Source organism: Ornithorhynchus anatinus, chromosome 8, assembly GCF_004115215.2.
Source record: "Ornithorhynchus anatinus isolate Pmale09 chromosome 8, mOrnAna1.pri.v4, whole genome shotgun sequence".
NCBI classification, from domain to species: Eukaryota; Metazoa; Chordata; class Mammalia; order Monotremata; family Ornithorhynchidae; genus Ornithorhynchus; species Ornithorhynchus anatinus.
Genome location: NC_041735.1, coordinates 59,215,874 through 59,236,342, shown reverse-complemented (window position 1 = coordinate 59,236,342; position 20,469 = coordinate 59,215,874). Strand labels below are relative to the sequence as shown.

Sequence of the window (20,469 nt, the reverse complement as noted above, 5' to 3'; positions counted from 1 at the left end):
TGAGAAGTATACCATTCATGCATTCCAGCATGTGGGCCGCCAGCTTATTTGAAAAACCCAGATGCAAGATTCTACCTGCCTTGTTGGCTGGTGAGACTTTCAAAATCATCTTTTTCCTGTCCTCTTTCACTTCAGTCAGAAAACATATGTATTGAGCACCTACCTTATGCTGGGAACCTGCTATACTAAGTTTTTGAGGGAATTCAATAGAATTACCAGCTATGTCCTTGGTCCTAAAGGAACTTACTATCTCACATCATTTTTTTCTTTGTGGGAAATGGAATCAGAAGTGAGGGGAGGGATTTCCATTCTATTTCACATTGCACTTTCCCAAGTGCTTAGTTCAGTCCTCTGCAGGTAATAAGCCTTCATTATATATCTTTGATTGAAGATTACTCTGAAAGGTTTAATATGTCTCTGAGACTAAGTGACTTGTGAATCTGTCATTCCTGGTTGGGTAGAAACTTTGAGTTGATAGGTCATCCAGTCATATGAAAACAGCAAAGTGTTGGGAGATTTTATGTGACAACTTGTAGATTGTGGACTGGAAGTTTTTGTGGGCAGAGATTACACCTACTAACTCATATTGTAGTTTCCCAAGCGCTCAGTACAGTGCTCTGCATGCAGTAAGTGTTCAACAAATACCACTGATTGACTGAATTTGTTCACTCTGGGGCAGTGGTTAGGCCACCCTCCTGCCCCGGCCACGGTATGCCTCTGAGTCATCACAAGGAATCATCCTTCCACACTGCAAGAGGACCAATAAGGTCAGCGGACAAGATGGAGAGCACTTTGCCAGTACCCTTGGAACTTTTCCCTGTGAGGAAGTTAGAAATAGAATCCCATTAAAATCCTTCAACTAAAAAACAAAAGAGTCTAGTCACATCTTGAGGCTCATTGTTGTAAGCTGCTGTCAGTGCTTGCTGTAGGTGCCAACTCTAGGGGGGACACAGGGGGCCGAGAGCAGGGTGGAAACAAACACACACACACACCCCTTTTTTTGCCCCAAGGTCGCTGGGGGAAGGTCACCATGGTGTTGACTTCATCTCTTACCTCCTGCTGGGATGAGAGGGAGAAGAAAGAGGAAACTGCTGCCTGCTGCCACTCCCATTTTTCTCATCCTCTTAGGGCTTGATAATAATAATAACTATGTTATTTTCATGCTTATTTATATGCCAGGAAGTGTATTAAGCCCTGGGATAGGTAGAAGAACATCAATGTGGATGCAGTCCTTGTCCCACATGGTGCTCACAGTCTAAGTAGGAGGGAGAATAGGGATTTAATCCCTATTTTAATAGATGAAGAAACTGACACCCCGAGACACTAAGTCACTTATTCAAGGTAACACATCAAGCAAGGGGCCTAGTAGAAAGAGCTCGGGCCTGGGAGTCAAGGGACCTGGGTTCCAATCCCAGCTCCACCACTTGTTTGCTGTAACATCTTGGGGAAGTCACTTAACTTCTCTATGCTTCAGTTACCTCATCTCTAAAATGAGATTAAATCCTCCCTCTGATTTAGTCTGGGAGCTTATGTGGCACAAGTACTGTGTCCCACCTGATTGTCTTGCATTAATTCCAGTACTTAATAATAATAATAATAATGGTACTTGTTAAGCACTTACCATGTACTAAACACTGTCCTAAGCGCTGGGGTAGAAACAGGTTAATCAGGTTGGATACAGTCCCTCTTCCACATTGGGCTCATATTCTTAATCCCCATTTTTTTACAGATAAGGTAACTGAGGCACAGAGAAGATAAGTGATTTGCCCAAGGTCACACAGCAGACATGTGATGGATTCAGGATCAGAACCCAGTGTTTGAAACATAGTCTTCCTGCCTCTAGACTGTAAACTCATTGTAGGCAGGGAATGTGTCTTTTTATTGTTATATCGTGCTCTCCCAAGCGTTTAGTACAGGGCTCTGCACACAGTTACCGCTCAATAAATATGACTAACGTAGTTAAGCACTTAAATACTGAGATTAGAATTTAGATCTTGTGACTCCCAGGCCCGTGCTTTTCCCACTAGGCCACACTGTGTCAAGCTGCGTCTACACAGGCTTTAAATGAGTGCTGCAACCCAGTCCTCTGGCTCCCACAGAATTCCCACTGGATTGCCTCGATTTCCTGACAGACTGGAAGTGAGGCAGGAGTAAGGCGAGGAGGGGGTTTGACTGCATGAGACTGTAGAGTCCAGTGAGGCTGAAGAACACTGTGACACCATGGCCATAGTGAAGGGAGCCTGGTCTATCCCCCTCCTCTTTGCCTTCTTTCTTTCCTGCAATTTTCCTCCTCTCTAGCTTCCAACTCCCTTCCTCTCCCCCACAAGTCAGTTTCTTTCTTAAAAATCTTGCCCCCTTTCTGTTATGCTCCTTTCAAAGTAAAAAATCGGATCCCTAACTACCAGCTGTAGTTGTAGAATTGCGGGTTTCACTGTATATAATCTCCTAAAGGAAAGCTTTCCATCAGTATTGCAACTGGAATTTAGTTTCTTCTTGGGGTAGAAACAAACCCACCCATCTCAATTAACTACTGTTACCTGGGACTTGGTTTTGTCTGTTGAGACTGTGAGCCCCGAATGGGGCAGGAGCTGTGTCCAAACCGATTTGCTTGTATCCTCCCCAGGGCTTAGTATAGTGCCTGGCACATAATAAACAATTAATAAATACCACTATTATTATTAGTGACACTGTAGGGTAGTGGTGAATTAACACTTGCATACACACAAAGGGAAAATAATTTGGCTGGAAGCTAACCAGAGAGTCCAGATGTCTGAGGTCACCCCATTAGTAACATCCTAAAATGCAGAGGGATGATTCGCAGTTAGCCTTGAAGTAGATATTTGAGGCTGCTTTAATAAGTGCCTTTGGAAGCAATACCATTCATCCTTTGCTTCAAGAAAAACAAATTGACACAAGATTTTTCAAAAATGACAGCATGGGCGCCTCTAACAACTTATTTCAAATCTGTTGTCTTCTTCATTCCTCTGCCTTGTCTGACAAGCTTGGTGAATTCAATCTTGGATCTAAAAAAAGTCCGTAGGCTTTTGTTTTATTTCTTTGAAACCCTTCCTGCCTGGCTGCAGTTTTGCCGACTCCCCGCTGTGCAGATTAGCACTTTTGGAGATTATTACAGGAGGTGTCAGTTCTCAGGAGCAAGAGAAAAGAAGCAGAGAAAGCCAGGTTCTGTGAGAGACCTATTAGTGTTGGTTTATAGTGAGCTGGATTCCTGGAGAGTCATTGCTCCTTCCTCAGTGTTTCCACATTTAATATTTAAATAAAAACCTCCGGGGAAAAAATGAGTTCTGGGCATATTATAAAATTTTTAATACCTTTCGTTCGGTCTCGCAACTGTGATGGACGTTTCCTGACTCACTGAGTGGATGTAATCGATCCCAGAAAGAGTGGTTGAGTCTGACAGGAAGTGCCAACTTCCAGGATGTCTATGAGCGGCTAATCTGCTTACTGAAGCACAGGGTGATTGCTATCGGAGAGAAATGGACTTGTGTCTGGGAAATTGGAGCAACCGCTGGTAGAAACATGCGAGGCTTAGTGAAGTGGAAAGAGCATGGAGTTGGGAGGGAGGAGATGTAATAATAATTGTGGTGTTAGGTGCATTTTAGGTGGCAAGCACTGTACAGAGCACTACAGGATCCGGGATTAGGAGCCAGGTGCTCTGACTCCCAAGCCAATGCTTTTTCCTCTAGACCATGCTGGTTCTATTCCCAGATCTGCCACTGACCTGCTGTGTGACCTTGGGCAAATCATTTAACCTCTTTGGGCCTCAATTTCCTCAATAGTAAAATGGGAATAAGAAAGTTGTGGATCAGTCCACTAATCAGTTGTATTAATTGAACACTTACTGTGCATTGCACTGTTCGAAGCACTTGAGAGAGTAAAATATAATAGAGTTTGTAGACACATTCCCTGCCCACATCAAACTTAGAGTCCAGAGATGGAGAGAGACACTAATATAAGTAAATTATGAATATATATACACATAAGTGATGGGCTGAGGGTGGGGTGAATAAAGGTAGCAAACTCAATTGTCAGGATGATGCACAAGGGAGTGGGAGAAGAGGAAATGAGGGTTTACTGAAGGAAGACCTCTTGGAAGAGATGTGACTTTAATAAGGCTTTGAAGTTGGGGAGAGTGATTGCTGAATATGAAGAGTGAGGGCATTCCAGGCTAGAGGTAATAATGTTGGTATTTGTTAAGCACTTACTATGTGCAGAGCACTGTTCTAAGCGCTGGGGTAGATACAGGGTAATCAGGTTGTCCCACGTGAGGCTCACAGTCTTAATCCCCATTTTACAGATGAGGTAGCTGAGGCACAGAGAAGTGAAGTGACTTGCCCACAGTCACACAGCTGACAAGTGGCAGAACCGGGATTCAAACCCATGATCTCTGACTCCTGAGCCCATGCTCTTTCCACTGAGCCATGCTGCTTCTCAGCAGAATGGGAGTTAGAGGTCATCGGTGAGATAGACAAGATCAAAGTGAGTGGTGGGTTTTTTTTGTTGTTAAATTCTATGTGCCAGGCACCGTACTAATTTCTGGGGTGGATATAAGCTAATCAGGTTGTACACAGTCTATGTCCTAAATGGGGTTCGCAGTTGTAATCCACATTTTACAGAGGAAGTAACTGAGGCACAGAGTGGTTACTTGGTTTGTCTGAGGTGACACAGCAGGCAAGTGTTAGAACAGGGATTAGAGCCCAGGTCCTTCTGATTCCCAAGCCCATGCTCTATCCATTAGGTCACACTGCTTCATTGGCATTAGAGGAGTGAAGTGTGCCTGGTTTGATCACTTTGTATCTACCCCAGCACTTAGCACATAAGTGCTTAATAAATGCTATCATAGTTACATTGATAAGAGGAAAAGTTCCCCAAAAACCTGCAAAAGAAAAAAAGAATTCAAGATTTCTGAAGAAACTCAAAGGATTTGGGCTCATGCTGATGGTGGAACACATATCCATATGGGTTAGTAACCTTCCCCGTAAAATATTGCCAACCTGGAAGGAGTGTGTGGGTGAGTTTTTAAAGAGCAAGTCACCTCCACAATCTCCTGCTCCTTCCAGACAAACTTTTCATCTTTGCATTATTTCACTACACTGACAATAGATCCAAGAATCTTTTGCACTGAGGTCAGAGAAGCAGCATGGCTTAGTGGGTAGAACAAGGGCCTGGGAGTCAAAGGACCTGGATTCTAATTCCACCTCTGCCACTTGCCTGCTGTGTGCCTTGGACAAATCACTTCATTTCTCTGTGCCTCAATTACCTCATCTGTGAAATGGAGTTTAAGACTGTTATGGACTGTGTCCAACCTGATTAGCTCGTATCCACCCCAGTGCTTAGTACAGTGACTGGCATGTAGTAAATGCTTAACAATTAACATTAAAAAAAAAAAGGTACTCCCCTCTGATCAGTGCTACCCCAGGCAGGAAGAGGAATTTGTTTCTGCCTGGGGTGCAGCTGGTTCCCAAGTACATTCTCTACACAGCTGACTAGCCCCTCAGTCCTCCAGGTCTCACTGGCTCGGTACAGGTTTAGGCCGGATGAAATGTTCCTGAGTCTTCTTGGGCCTCAGCCTCTGCTCAGTGACGACCCCTCTTTTCCTTCTCTCCCTGGCCTAAATTGAGCATCCTTAGATAGCTAGTTATTATCCGCTGTGGTGAGTCTATCTGGCAGGACAGCCTGAATGAATGAAGATTCAGGAGGCCTGTTATCATACTTCTCCATCAAACACCTCATGGCCACAGTCTGACACTCAGTAAAAGGATCATGGGTGTCAACCAAGAACGATGTGGCTTACATTCCCCCCCGCAAAAAATTATGGTATTTGTTAAGTGCTTACTATGTGTCAGGCACCGTACCAACCACTAGGGTAGATACAAACAAATTGGGTTGGACACAGTTCCTGTCCCACGTGGGGCTCAAAGCCTTGATTCCCATTTTACAGATGAAGTAACTGAAGCACAGAGAAGTAAAGTGACTTGCCCAAGGTCACACAGTAGACAGGTGGGGCCAGGATTAGAACCCATGACCTTCTGACTCCCAGGCCCATGCTCTATCCACTACGCCATGCTGATTCTCATTCTATGCTGTCAACCATTTGTATTGGCACCTTATTATTATCCCTGATGGAATTTGGTATAATGGGATTCTGCTACCTGGCAAAAAATGATCTGTGACTTCACTAGAACGGTTCCTGTTTCTCCAATGTGAGATGACTGATCTTACAGTTCCCAGATGAACAAATCCAGGTCCTAAACTGAGTCCCTATTAACTTGCAACCGTGAAACAGAGGAGGATGGTTTTAGGAGCAGGGATGTGTTGACATCACATCAGGCCAACACCTGAGGTAAGCAACTGGCCAATATTAGGTGCAAGGAGTGGAAGATGGGGAACAGAAGGGAAATGCCCATTGGGAGAAACTACTCTGATTTTTGACATTTCGCTTAAAGCAAAGGTTTAGCATGGGAGAACGATAGCCTTGGAGCCATATGGAAAAAGACTCCAGTGAAAGCCAAAGAGAGAAGCAGCATGTTCTAGCGGGTTGAGCACCGGCCTGGAAGTTAGAAGTTCCTGGGATCTAATCTTGGTTCTCCCACTTTTCTGCTATGTCAACTTTGGCAAGTCACCTAACTTTACTGGGCCTCAGTTACCTCACCTATAAAAAGAGGATTAAGACTGGGGGCCCCATGAGGGACATGGACAGTGTCCAGTCTGATTAGCTTGTATCTACCCCAATGCTTAGTACAGTGCCTGATACATAGTAAGTACTTAACAAATACCCTTTGAAAAAAAATAGAGGCTCTGAGGAGACACACTCCAGAAGAAAATGCAAGAGTTTGAAGAATAGAAAATCATCCCTCAAACTTAGAGACTATTTATCTGCCCCAAGCTTCCATGCACAGGTCATTTGAAAAATGAAATGTATAGATTCATCCTTCACCAATTTCTATCTTATTATTCCTGACATACCATCAAGTACTTTGGAAAATAAATACATGCATGAATTGTGGATAAAAGCTTACAAAGGTAATATGTGAAAGTGTTATTTTTGTCTGAAAACAAGCTACGTCAATGGGAAAGAAAACAGAATGTCTCGAGCAATTCAGATGTCCTTTACAAGACTGAAAAGAGCGGATCCTGTTGGTGCCGCACCAAGAAATAAGTACTTAGGTTGAGATCCTATCGAAAGGAAATTGTAACAAAATACTGAGCACAATGGAAACTGGATTACTGCAGGTGAATCAGAATGCTTGTGAAGGCAAAAAGATGCAATATGGACAGGAGAGTCTGGGGTATGGATTCCAAAAGCTGGACCTTGGCTTCCCAAAGGGGTTTTGATGAGAACACGGTGGGACTTTCAGTTTGGGATTACTTTTAGGAATTTGCTGTGAGGGTCCACCAACCAGTGACCCTCATTTTGAGCATTGCTTTCCAAACAGGATTTCTCCAGGCTTCCATTGCTTTACTCCCTCATTCTCCAGTCCTTCTTCCCTGGATCCTCTCTCAAATTCACTCTTCTTTTTCTGTCTCTGTCCTTCTCGTCTCTCTCTCCCCACCCTTCTGGATTACAATAAGTTTTCCCTTATGTATTGGGTAGAATTTTTGGTTACCTGCTTAGCTGATTGTGAAGGAAACAGAAGCAAAACCAACTACAGATCAGAGGACATCAGAGAAGAGTGAAAGGTGTGGATTAATGGTGGGACCAATAGGCAAAGCAGAGGTAGGAGAAGTAATGTTGCCAAGTGGAGGCAGAGGAGACATTTTTATAGTGTGAGGGTGCATTTGAAGGGGCAAAAGTCAACCTGTCTGGATTTCTTCCAACGGCACTCCCCAACATAAACACTGGAGAGGAAGAGGTACAATGGATAGATAAGGTGAAATCGATTTAGGGGACAAGCAAGGAATGTGAGAGGAGGAGAGGTGTTGTGAGTATAAATCTGTGTATCATGAGAGGGGAAGTCTGGTAGGGTGTCCCACACAATAGAAATCTGTGTAGCAGAAAGAGACCACATCAAGTGAGCCGTAAAGTTTCCCTAAACTCGGGGGTCCCAGGGTGTTGTGTTCTCTTCCCAAGAAGACCATTGAAGACCATTTGTCATCAAATATTGTTAGAAAATAAGTGTGACTAAATGGATAAAGCATCGGAGCCAGAGGACCTGGATTTTAATCTCGGCTCCAACATTTGCCTGCCGTTTGACCTTGGGCAAGTCATTTAACTTTTCTGTGTCTCAGTTTCTTCAACTGCAAAATGGTGATTCAATACCTGTTTTCTCTCCTACTTAGACCACAAGCCCCATGTGGGACAGGGACTGTTTCTGGCCTGATTAACTTGTATCTACACCAGGGCTTAGAACTGAGCTTGATACATAGTAACCCTTTAACACATATCATAAAAAATTCTTGTGAACAAAAGCGCTAGGAGCAGGCAAAGAGGTCAATTTACTGTCTGAAAGTATGCAAGGGGTTTCATGAGGATGACTTGAAACAGCCATGGAAGGTTGTAGAGTTTCCATCCCTGGAGATCTTTAAGGAAGAAAAAGGCAACTATCATCCTCTAGATTAATGGTATTCGTTTAGTGCTTACTATGTGCCAGGTACTGTACCAAGAGCTGGACTAGATAGAAAATAATTGGGTTCCCTGTCCCACAAAAGGCTCACAGTCATAATCCCCAATATACAGGTAAGATAACTGAGGCACAGAGAAGTTGTGACATTGTGGTTTTGTTGTTCAATTGCCAAGAGGCAAAAGTCTGGACCAGTTGTATGAGATAATATACTTCTTTATAATTGTCTCACTTTAATATTCTCTCTAGCTGAAGCTAGAAAATGTCATCTCACTGTTCTTCCTGGTTTGTTGTTATAATAATTATCATCATCATATTTAAGTACTTACTATGTACCAAGCACCATTGTTCTAAACTTTGGAGTAGATATATGTTAATCAGGTCAGACACAGTTCCTGTTCCACTTGGGACATAAGGTCTCAGAAGGGGGGAAAATAGGCATTGAATCCCCATTTTACAGATGAGGAAACAGAGGCACAAAAGTTAAGTGACTTGCCCCAGGTCAGGCAACAAGTAAGTGGCAGAGCTGGAAGTAGAACCCAGGTCTTGTGACTCCCAGGCCCGTGCTCTTTCCACTAGACAGTACTGCTTCTCTAATAGCACCTCACCTGTTTCTAGCATACTTTTAGTCAAATTTCTATGTAGGTATCATAATTGGGGATGTGATTTTGAGTTTATTAGATACATTATAAATGGGACTCAGCCTTGCTTTTTACTAGGGCCAAGGTGGGGAATTGCATATTATCACCTTTATTTTAACCTTTTAGCATGCAGCTCTGCACAGATTCCACTTGCCTGGAAGTTTGTCAGTTCTGTCAAACAGGGAGGGCAGCTTCAAAGTTGGTAGGATTTGATGAATCAGGACAATAGATGGCATGATTTAGTGGAAAGAGCAAGGAACTGGGAGACTGGAATCCCAAATTCTAATCCCAACTCTGACACTGGCCTTCTGTGTAACCATGGACAAGTCTCCCGCCTCTGCCACTTGTCAGCTGTGTGACTTTGGGCAAGTCACTTAACTTCTCGGTGCCTCAGTTCCCTCATCTGTAAAATGGGGATGAAGACTGTGAGCCCCACGTGGGACAACCTGATTCCCCTGTGTCTACCCCAGTGCTTAGAACAGTGCTTGGCACATAGTAAGCGCTTAACAAATACCAACATTATTAAGTCAGTTAACCTCCCTGGGTCTCAGTTTCCTCATCTGTAAAATAAAGATGAAGTTTCTTGCTCTCATTATTACTTAGATATTGAGTCTTACATGATACCTATCTAATATGATAATCTAGATTCTATTCCTACACTTAGCCTAGTTCTTTGCATCTAGTAAGCATTTAATAGACAGATTTGTTGTGGTATTAGGGAGACCAAGGATCCACAGCCTATTCAGCCAGTAGTCTTTGATTTAGGACCATGGGCAAGTTAAATGTGATATTTACTAATCAGTGTGTTTTGTGATTACTATGTGCCAAGCACTGTGCTGAGCACTTGGGTGAATACAAGATAATCAAATCTAAGAAGTAGATCGTAAAATCAGACCCTCAAAATAAAGGAAAAAGTGAAGAGGAATGATGAAAAAGACCATGAAGGAAAAGAGAGATTAGAAGGGAACGTAGGACTAGAAACGGATACGTGGAGGATGGAAAGAGAAAAGAACAGAAGTTGGCCAGGACAAGCATGAAAAACTGAACAAAAAGCAAGAAAATATAGAACTACAAGAAATAGGAATAAGAGCACATGTCAAAATTAAAGGTCCAATAGAGATGAGAAAAAAGAATGAAAAGAGTTAATGAGGAAAGAAAAAGGAGAAAACAAAAGTTTATAGAGAATGTGAGGCGTGGCAAAGCCAAGAGTGGATGGGTGGAAGAAGGGAGTGGAGGAATATCTTTGAGAAGATGGGGTAAAGACATGATTGCCGGAGTGGTGGGTGGGGACAGTCTTAAGTGGTTTCTTCTTGAATTTAATATCTTTAATCACACTGAGGGCATTATATTTTGGTATTGCATCCGTTCTGCCACAATATTTGTTGTCATTTCCCACTTCGGATATGGAAGAAATAAGGAACATTTTTCCCCTCAGTAGAAGTCTGTTCTAATCTAAGTAAATTGGTTGTAGGAAGAAACAGTGGTATATTAATGTGCATATTTGGCTCGCTTCAGTCAAAGGTGATTCAGCTATACCTCTAGCCTCTGCCCCTCCATACTATCCCATACAATTTTTTGTGTTTCTCTGTGATTTTTGTGAAGTTGTTGGTTTGTAATATAATGAAATGAAAAGCATATTGTTAGTGGTGACATAGCAGTACTATGGAAATTTCTGTAGAAATTTATCAATCAAGTTGGGGGAACTTGGAAGCATGTACTCCATTATTAGATTCACTTCATTTGTGGCCACCTTGTTAAATACCTAGGAAGAGAGGCCAAAGGATCCCTTCATCAGTCAAGGCATTCTAAAGAAATAAAGATGATGTGAAATCTGGCCAGTATCCCAACAGGAGCTCTGCCTGAATTCTTTGAAGAATTGTAAAGTTCTGATTTTATGCTAATGGTAATATTTTAATCAGCTAGAATTGAAAAGAAAATCCGAGGAGATCATTATAAATCGTATTCACTGAGTGCTTACTGTGTGCAGAGCACTATACTAAGTACATGAATGGAAATCACAGTCCAGAACAAGAGATTGCAAAATAAACAGCCAGCCTTTTATTTCCTTGATTAATCTTTCCCACAAAGATTAATTGAGAGAATCTGACTCACCGTACATCCCAGACCAAAATCTCAGAACACAGCAGTCCACTGCTGCCAGTCCCAGGGTCAGAAGGGAAAAGCCAGGGCTGCTGACAAAACTCTCCAAAAAGGGCTCTAAGAGCTTGGTTCTACACCAGAACAACCTCTTATGTGAAATGTAGTAAATTAATTGCTTTGCTTCCTGGGAAATACATGGGATGTTTTGAAATTGCACAGTTTTTCTCCAAGACTGTTTGCTTGAATGCACTTCAGCACAGTCTGACATCCCTTAACCATTTATTCCCACTGAAACTGGTAAATATAATACAATTTTACCACAACACAAAGTTCAACACAACCCTTGAGTTGGAGAACTGTTTTCTCATCAATAAAATGGGGATTCAATGCCTGTTCCCTCTCTTATTTAGTCTACGAGCTCCATGTGGGACAGGGAGTCTGTGACCTGATTATCTACTCCAGCTTCTAATACAGTACTTGGCATGTAATGAGGCCTTAATAAATATTGTTGTTATTATTATTATTGTCTCCCTATACTCCTCTGCCCTCAAGAAGTCTTATCTCCATCTCCCCAGTGGACATGCTTAATAAGAGTTCCCAAAATGTATTTCCCACTGTTAAGAACTATTAAACTGTAATCTCCCTGATGGTAAGATTTGTTCTTTATTACATACGCATGATACTGTACAGTCCAAAGTTGCCTTAATCAGTAGTATTTATTGAGTCCCTACTGAATGCAAAGCACTCTGCAAAGCATTAGCAATTATAAAATTGTAAGCTCCTTGAGGGTAGTTCGTTGTACTTATGAAGCAGCGTGGCTCAGTGGAAAGAGCCCGGACTTGGGAGTCAGAGGCCATGAGTTTGAATCCCGCCTCTGCCACTTGTCAGCTGTGTGACTGTGGGCAAGTCACTTCTCTGTGCCTCAGTTTCCACATCTGTAAAATGAGGATTAAGACTGTGAGCCTCACGTGGGACAAACTGATTACCCTGTAACTACCCCAGCGCTCAGAACAGTGCTCTGCACATAGTAAGTGCTTAACAAATACCAACATTATTATTACTTGCCTAAGCACTTAGTATGGTTCTCTGCATACAGTAACTTCTCAGTAAATACAATTGCTTGGCGAGTACAGTAGGGTTAGGAGACACACTCTCTTCCATCAAGGAACTCACTATCTAAAGAAAAATGCAGACACATATAAATTACAGCTAGAACGAAGAATAAAATGGAAAGATTAATCTGTGCTTAAATGGTAGGGTGTATAAATTGATAATCCAGAATTGTGGATTGAAAATCATGTTGATGCCATATCCTTCCTATAATATATGTAGGTAAACGGTTGAAATAATTTACCTAAAGAAAAGAAATGACTCATTTCAGTCTCCAACAAATGCTAGCAAATTCAACTGTAGCTTTCAGGTAATAATCAAAATATAAAATCATAAAGGTGATTTAATCTGAAGCTACTAATAATTTAGAAAGTTTTCTTAAAAAAATTTTAGCCACACCATTGTCTACCAATGAAAAATTTGAAACCGACTCTAATGTTAATTACAACTCATTATTTTAATTTAATAATTTTAGAAATACACAACCATGTTATACAGATGGCAAAAAATATGAAAGCTGATTTTCTTTCTCATCTTCAGTGCAGGGAGAAAAGGTCATCTTCATAGGGAACCAGAGAACATAAAGACTGGTGGACTGACTGAGCATGATACAGTATGATAGAACTACTAATGTAAAGCATATCAAATTTAGAGCCCCGTCAGAGGAGGAGAAGGGTCAAGTTTGAGAGGTGCAAAGCATCCCTCATGTGTGCTTGCTTGCTTAGGGCTGTTTGGCGAAGAGAAATGAGAGTTTTACTCAGTTCATTAGGCAGTAAGTTCACGTTGATTTCAGCTGTGAACCCATTTAGCGTGGGGTATCATCATGGTTTGCTCCATTCTTTTCTTTGATCATCCAAAACTACAATGTAGTTCTTTACTCACTGTTCACACCCCATTTCTCCCCTTTCCCCTCCCCGCCCCCCCGATCTCTCTGCAGATTGTTCTGTGTTTCTCTCCGGTTGGCTACACGCTGAGGCGGCGAGCTCGGAAGTTCCCAGCCATAGTGAACGGCACCGCTATTGACTGGTTTCATGACTGGCCTCAGGAGGCCCTGCTCTCTGTCAGCGGGAGCTTCATTGAGGAAACCGAGGGAATTGAGGTACGGCATGGGAGACCTGTCAATCACGCATAAAAGGGAACGAAAATTCCTGAGAGATCAATAATTAGGGAAGCTCTCCAACAATTTCCTCTTTATCTGACTTCTTTTAAGGTGATAAAACTCACTGTTGGCATCTTTCCTAAGGAATGTCATGGCAAGTTTCTAAAGCAAAGTATAGAAAATCTTCCTTGAGCAAAACTCTCTCTCTTTCTTTCTCTCTCTTTCTCGCTCTCTCTCCCCTTTCCCCCTCCCACCCCACCACCCGGTTCCCCCTTCATAGATTCTATGGCTTTTCTGCCTTAGGCCCGTAAACCTTTCAAGTACTGCAAGTTTAATCAAATATTTTCAGGTCCTAGGCCGAAAGTAAAGATCCAAATCCACCGCGCTTAGGTGTGACAGTTGTGTTTATTCACTGGACAGGTAGAAAACGACTCTTGTCAAGTGACTTCAGGCTAGACACTATATTCTCTTTCCAGATTCCTATTTAGTGTGGCATCTGATGGTGAAATTTACGTCTGGACAGGGTTTGGCCTATAGTAAGTGCAAAAATGCTAATGTTCTTAGATTATGAGGGAGGGAAGAGAATGTGTGGGTTCCTTGGAAACTTTACTTTGAACCGCCTACAAAGCAGTTTTTCATTATTTATCCAGGACCGTCAGATAAGAAGCAGGGAGAGAGGAGCTGCTTTTGAAAAGACAAATAAAGGACACTGACCTTCCCCTTTGTCTAGAGAGCTTTGTCTGGATTGCCCTTTCACTACTACTGTGAGAAAAAGATCCAAATGGGTCAGGCATGGAATGTAACTCACAAAGATGGACGCTGTTGGAAACTAGGTAGAGAGAATCTGCCCCTTATAGCGGGGCAACTCCTCTTCCATCAAAAGGCCCCACGCTCTCAGCCTCCCATGTGACCACCTTGGTCTCCCCTTGAAATTTGGGCACAGCAGGATGACTTAAGGTGGACACTTGTTCATATTTCATTGTCTCCCATCGTTACCTTTCTTCTTCATGGCAACTTTAATCACCTACTTCTTCAGCATGGCCTGGTGGAAAGAGCACAGTCGTTCTCGCACTGGGTTCTCATCCTGGCTCTGACACTTTTCTGCTGTTTGACCTTGGGCAAATAGCTTAACTTCTCTGTGCCTCAGTTTCTTCATCTAGAAAATGGGGATTAACTCCTCCTCCTCCTTCTTACACAGACAGTGAACTCCATATGGGATAGGGACTGTGTCCAGTGAGATTATTTTGTTTCTACCCTAGTGCTTCGAACAATGCTCGGCATATGCTCGGCCTCCTCCAAGAGGCCTTCCCAGACTGAGCTCTCCTTCTCCCTCTACTCCCTCTACCACCCCCCCTTCACCTCTCCACAGCGTAACCCTCTTTCCCCCATCTCCCTCGGCTCCTCCCCCTCTCCCTTCCCATCCCCTCAGCACTGTACTCGTCTGCTCAACTGTATATATCTTCATTACCCTATTTATTTTGTTAATGAAATGTACATCGCCTTGATTCTATTTAGTTGCCATTGTTTTTACGAGGTGTTCTTCCCCTTGACTCTATTTATTGCCATTGTTCTTGTCTGCCTGTCTCTCCCGATTAGACCATAAGCCCGTCAAACGGCAGGGACTGTCTCTATCTGTTACCGACTTGTTCATTCCAAGCGCTTAGTACAGTGCTCTGCACATAGTAAGCGCTCAATAAAACTATTGAATGAATGAATGAATATGGTAAACTCTTAACAAATACCATAATTATTATTTCCTCATCCCTCTTATGTAAAAATACAGTGAATTATGAAAGCAAAGGACCAAGGCAGTGATATACACTGTTTAATCATTCCCTCAGAGGTATGTGGTATTTATTGAGTGCTTATTTTATGCGGAGCACTGTGCTAGATGCTTGGGAGAGTACAATGCAGTAGAGTTGGTAAACATGATCCTGCCTTCAATGATTTTACAATTGAGTGGAAGGGACAGACATTAATCAATCAGTGGTATTTACTGAGCACACTTACTGTACAAAGCACTACTAAGAAGTGCTTGGGAAAGTACAATACATCAATGTTGGTAGGCGTGATCCCTGCTTTCGAGGAGTTTATAGTCTGTGGTGGAAAATTAGGGCTTGGAAGTGCCAGGGATTGATCCTGTAGCCTCATATATGTGAAGCGTCTGCCTTAGCATTGAGTTACATCCACGTCAATCATTAAGGCAGCGTGCTCAGTGGAAAGAGCCCGGGCTTGGGAGTCAGAAGTAATGGGTATGAATCCCGGCTCTGCCACTTGTCAGCTGTGTGACTGTGGGCAAGTCACTTAACTTCCCTGTGCCTCAGTTACCTCATCTGTAAAACAGGGATGAACTGTGAGCCTGAGGTGGGACAATCTGATTACCCTGTATCTACTCCAGCGCTTAGAACAGTGCTCTGCACATAGTAAGTGCTTAACAAATACCAACATTATTATTATTAAGGGTCAATCGATTGATCAATAGCATTGATCTAGTGCCTACTCTTTATAGAGAGCTATACTAAGAACTTGAGAGACTGCAGTATAATTGCTAGGTATGATCTCTGTCTTCAAGGAGCTGGCAGTGGCAGTCAGGCACTATAGACATCTTGCTTGAGCAGGCACGTGGGCACATTCTCCTTTAGGTGGTCATGGATCTAGTTCAGGTTTTTTTGTTGCTGCTGTTTTTTGTGATATTTGTAAAGCACTTATTATGTGTCAAGCATTGTATTAAGCACTGGGGTGGATAGAAGATAATCATTTTTGACACAATCCATGTTCTACATGGGGCTCACTGTCTTAATCCCCATTTTACAGATGAGGTATCAGAGGCACAGAGAAGTTAAGTGACTTGCCCAAGGTCACACAGAACACAAGTGTTCTTTTCATTGTACCTTGACCTCCCCTGTCTCGCTGCTGACCCCTAGCCCACTTCCTGCCTCAGGCTTGCAACACCCTCACTCCTTAAATCAGATAGACAATTATTTTCCCCTACCTTCAAAGCCTTATTTCATTCATTCAATTACACTTACTGAGCGCTTACTATGTGCAGAGAACTGTACTAAGCGCTTGGAAAGTACAATTCAGCAACAGATAGAGACAATCCCTACCCAACAGTGGGCTCACTGGAAGGCACATCTCCTCCAAAGCGCCTTCGCAGACTAAACCCCTCCTTTTCCTTATCTCCCAATCCCTTCTGCTTAGTCCTGACTTGCTCCCTTTGCTCTTCCCCCCTCCCAGCCCCACAGCACTTATATACATATCTGTAATTTCATTTATTTGTATTGATGTCAGTCTCCCCCCAATCTAGACTCAAATCTTGTGGGCAGGATTGTTACTGTTTATTGGTGTATTATAACAGCAGCGTGGCTCAGTGGAAAGAGCATGGGCTTTGGAGTCAGGGCTCATGAGTTGGAATCCCAGCTCTGCCACTTGTCGGCTGTGACTGTGGGCAAGTCACTTAACTTCTCTGTGCCTCAGTTCCCTCATCTGTAAAATGGGGATTAAGACTGTGAGCCCCACGTGGGACAACCTAATTCCCCTATGTCTACCCCAGCGCTTAGAACAGTGCTCGGCACATAGTAAGCGCTTAACAAATACCAACATTATTATTATTATTATTAAGTGGCAGAGGCAGGATTAGAACCTGGTCCTGACTTCCAAGCACTGGGCAATGCTGCTTCTCTTGTGCCTCTTCTCTTCCCCTTCTACCATTCTGTTGAGAAGCAGCGTGGGTTGCTGCTTGGGAGTCAGAGGTTGTGGGTTCTAATCCCGGCTCCACCACTTGTCTGCTGTGTGACCTTGGGCAAGTCACTTAACTTCTCTGTGCCTCAGTTACCTCATCTGCAAAAATGGGGATTAAAAAATGTGAGCCCAGCGTGGGACAATCTGATTATCCTGTATCTACCCCAGCGCTTAGAACAGTGCTCTGCATATAGTAAGCGCTTACAAATACCATAATTATTATTAACTATTATTATTATTCTGCGGCTATTGTTTTTTACTTAGAATCAATTTTGTAGATCATCATATAGGAGCCCAAGTCAAGTTAGACATGAGAAAAGCCGATGAGTTACAACAGAAAATTGTAGTCGAATTCTTCGGTTGGCCCGGCACTGAGCGAGAGGCTGCCACTCTTTTCCTCCAAAACAGAGACGAGACATTGGTCAAAAAACACTTTTTTGAGGCCGAAAAAGAATGTGAATCTCTGGATGAGCAGTGTTGCTTCTACTGTCAGTTTTCCTCCCTGTTGTGCGTGAAAACCCAGCGGGGAGGGTTTCCAGGCAACTGAATTCCATGGCGGCTTGACAGTTCTGCTTATAGCAGCTCTTCAAGAGAAAAAGTCTCTTCGACCCTGCATTTTCAATCTCACGGCAGTTGCAGTTTAGTAAGGAAAAAAAAAATTGTCCTCATTATTGACAGACACCGAGTGCTTGGCATTATGCAAGGCATTAGAGGGAATATGTAGTCTGGAGAAGATGTGACCCCTGCCATCTGAGGAGTTTTAAGGAAAAAGACCCTTAATGTATTGGAGACAAGGAAATAGCAAGAAGAGAGGAAAATATGCATCATCGACTCATTTGAATCGATCGGTTAATAATAATAATGTTGGTATTTGTTAAGCGCTTACTATGTGCAGAGCACTGTTCTAAGCGCTGGGGTAAACACAGGGGAATCAGGTTGTCCCACGTGGGGCTCACAGTCTTAATCCCCATTTTACAGATGAGGGAACTGAGGCACAGAGAAGTTAAGTGACTTGCCCACAGTCACACAGCTGACAAGTGGCAGAGCTGGGATTCCAACTCTTGAGCCCTGACTCCAAAGCCCGTGCTCTTTCCACTGCGCCACGCTGCTTCTCTATGAATGAAAGAGGTTGAATGAAAGAGGAAGAGAAATCCTTCCTTTCTCTGGAAGTCTTGCTGTATCCCGGTTTCTCAGTTCTATTTCCTCTGGGCTGAAAGGCCTGGTTGCATTTTTTAAACCGAGTGATGGGCAGCCCACTCCAATTTGACATACTTAGCCGTTGCTTGCAGAACAGAACCCTTCCTCAAGCTAAGGCTGTAGCGACTTTGCGGTTTCTGAGTGCCAAGAGTGTCAGCGATGTGTCAGTGACCGTTGACATCTACCGGTTGTGGCAAGTCTTACATGTGCTCCAGTCTGAGGGCTCAGAGAAGTGTGCCGATCTCTAGCTAGCCAGTGGTGTTGGGATGCCTCCTAGAGGATTCGGAGCGCGAAGGACCTCGCTTAAGCTGACTGCGTTTCAGCAGATCCAACAGTACTTCCTGAGTACGGTGCTTGAGAGTGGTAAAGATGGCAGAGGTGATTTCTTCTCCCGGCCTCCCCCTCCCTCCCTCCCTTTTCTAATCTGTTGTTCGGGGGCAATGATTGGAATTTAGAATACAGAGATACAGAGTTTGTGCTTTCCCGAAATGTGATACTCTGCCTTTTCTCCAGAGGTCAAAAATACCTATTTTCAATTTGAAAGAACTCTAATTTCGTCCCTTTCTTAATTAATTTTAATTCACTTCATTAAGGATGCTGTATATCAATTTGGGCACTTATTAATCACTGATCTTGTTTGTTGGGTATTTAACAAATGGTATTTAAACAAGGTGACACCCCCCTCCCCCCACCTCTTTGGTCATATAGAAGGGATTCATTAAATACCAGCAGTTTTGTGTGGGTAGACATATAATTTTCAATCAGCCCACATGCTCAGCACTCACAGGAGAGTGTGATGACTACATCCGCAAATGCTGAAACAGCAACTGACAAAATAGCCCAAACAACTTGACACTCAAGCACCACCAGGCCTTTGTTGGTAGGCTTTGTGTGTTGTCTCTTGTCTCTCTCTCAAGAGCTTTGTGGTTGAGACAGAAGGTCGCGCTCATGTAAACAAGCTAGGGAGGGCAAAGCCGTGTGGGAGGCTTTCTAGCAGATACTGACTGGAAGAAGAGACTCAGACTCACTCATCCACATATCTGTTTTTCTTTGCTTAAATAATTTTGTTGCTCTCTCCTCTGTAAGTCTCTAAACTTGTCCAGGGCAGAGTTGGTGAATTCCAATGATGATGATGATGATAATAATAAAATGTTTATCATATTTAAATGTTTACTATGTGCTCAACACTAGGGAAGGTACAAAATAAATAGGTCAGAAAGAGCTCCTGTTCCACACGTAGCTCACAGTCAAAGTACAAGGGAGAACGGGTATTCAATCCTAATGAGAAGCAGTGTGATGTACTGGAGAGAGCATGGGCCTGGGAGTCAGAAGGTAATGGATTCTAATCCTGGGTTCACCTCTGGTCTGCTATGTGACCTTGAGCAATTCACTTTATTTCTTGGGGGCCTCAGTTACCTCATCTGTAAAATGGGGATTGAGATTGTGAGCCCCACATGGAACAGGGACTGTGTCCAACTCAAATTTCTTGTATCCGCCCCAGCACTTAGCACATCGTTATTATTATCATTATTATTATTTTACGGATGAGAAAGCTGAGGCCCAGAGAGGTTAAGTAACTTCCCCAAGGTCACACAGCAGACAAGTGGAGAAGCAAGACTAGAACCCAGGTTTAGTGACTCCCAGACCTTTGTTTTTTCCACTAGAACATTCCATTCTCCAACTTTTACATATGTTATACTCTCCAGGCACTTTTTACCGTGCCCTACACAGATTATTATACAAATATTAATGATTACATATGTAATAATAATGGTCTTTAAGTGCATATTGTGTAACAACAGCCGTGGATAGATCCAAGATAATCAGATTGGACAAGTCTCTGTCCCAACTATTACTGATTGAAAGAGTGGCAAGGAGACATAACTTATCCATCTTTTGAAATATTTTCTGTCAGAATAACACACAGAGAAGAGAGAGATAGGCTTGGGATAGGAGCAAAGAAAGGGAAGAATTTTGTCAGAAAGGTAAGGGTGGCAGGCTG

General features: G+C 42.9%; 1 protein-coding gene across 1 annotated transcript in view; it reads left to right on the top strand.

The window, feature by feature from the left end:
* The window catches only part of LOC100083380 (dynein heavy chain 11, axonemal), a 123,551-nt gene that overhangs the window by 3,154 nt on the left and 99,928 nt on the right, over positions 1 to 20,469 (top strand). Inside the window, exon 4 of the mRNA XM_001513893.6 lies at positions 13,368 to 13,529. Coding sequence (XP_001513943.4) covers positions 13,368 to 13,529 — 162 coding nt within the window. The remainder of the gene's footprint in view (positions 1 to 13,367; positions 13,530 to 20,469) is intronic.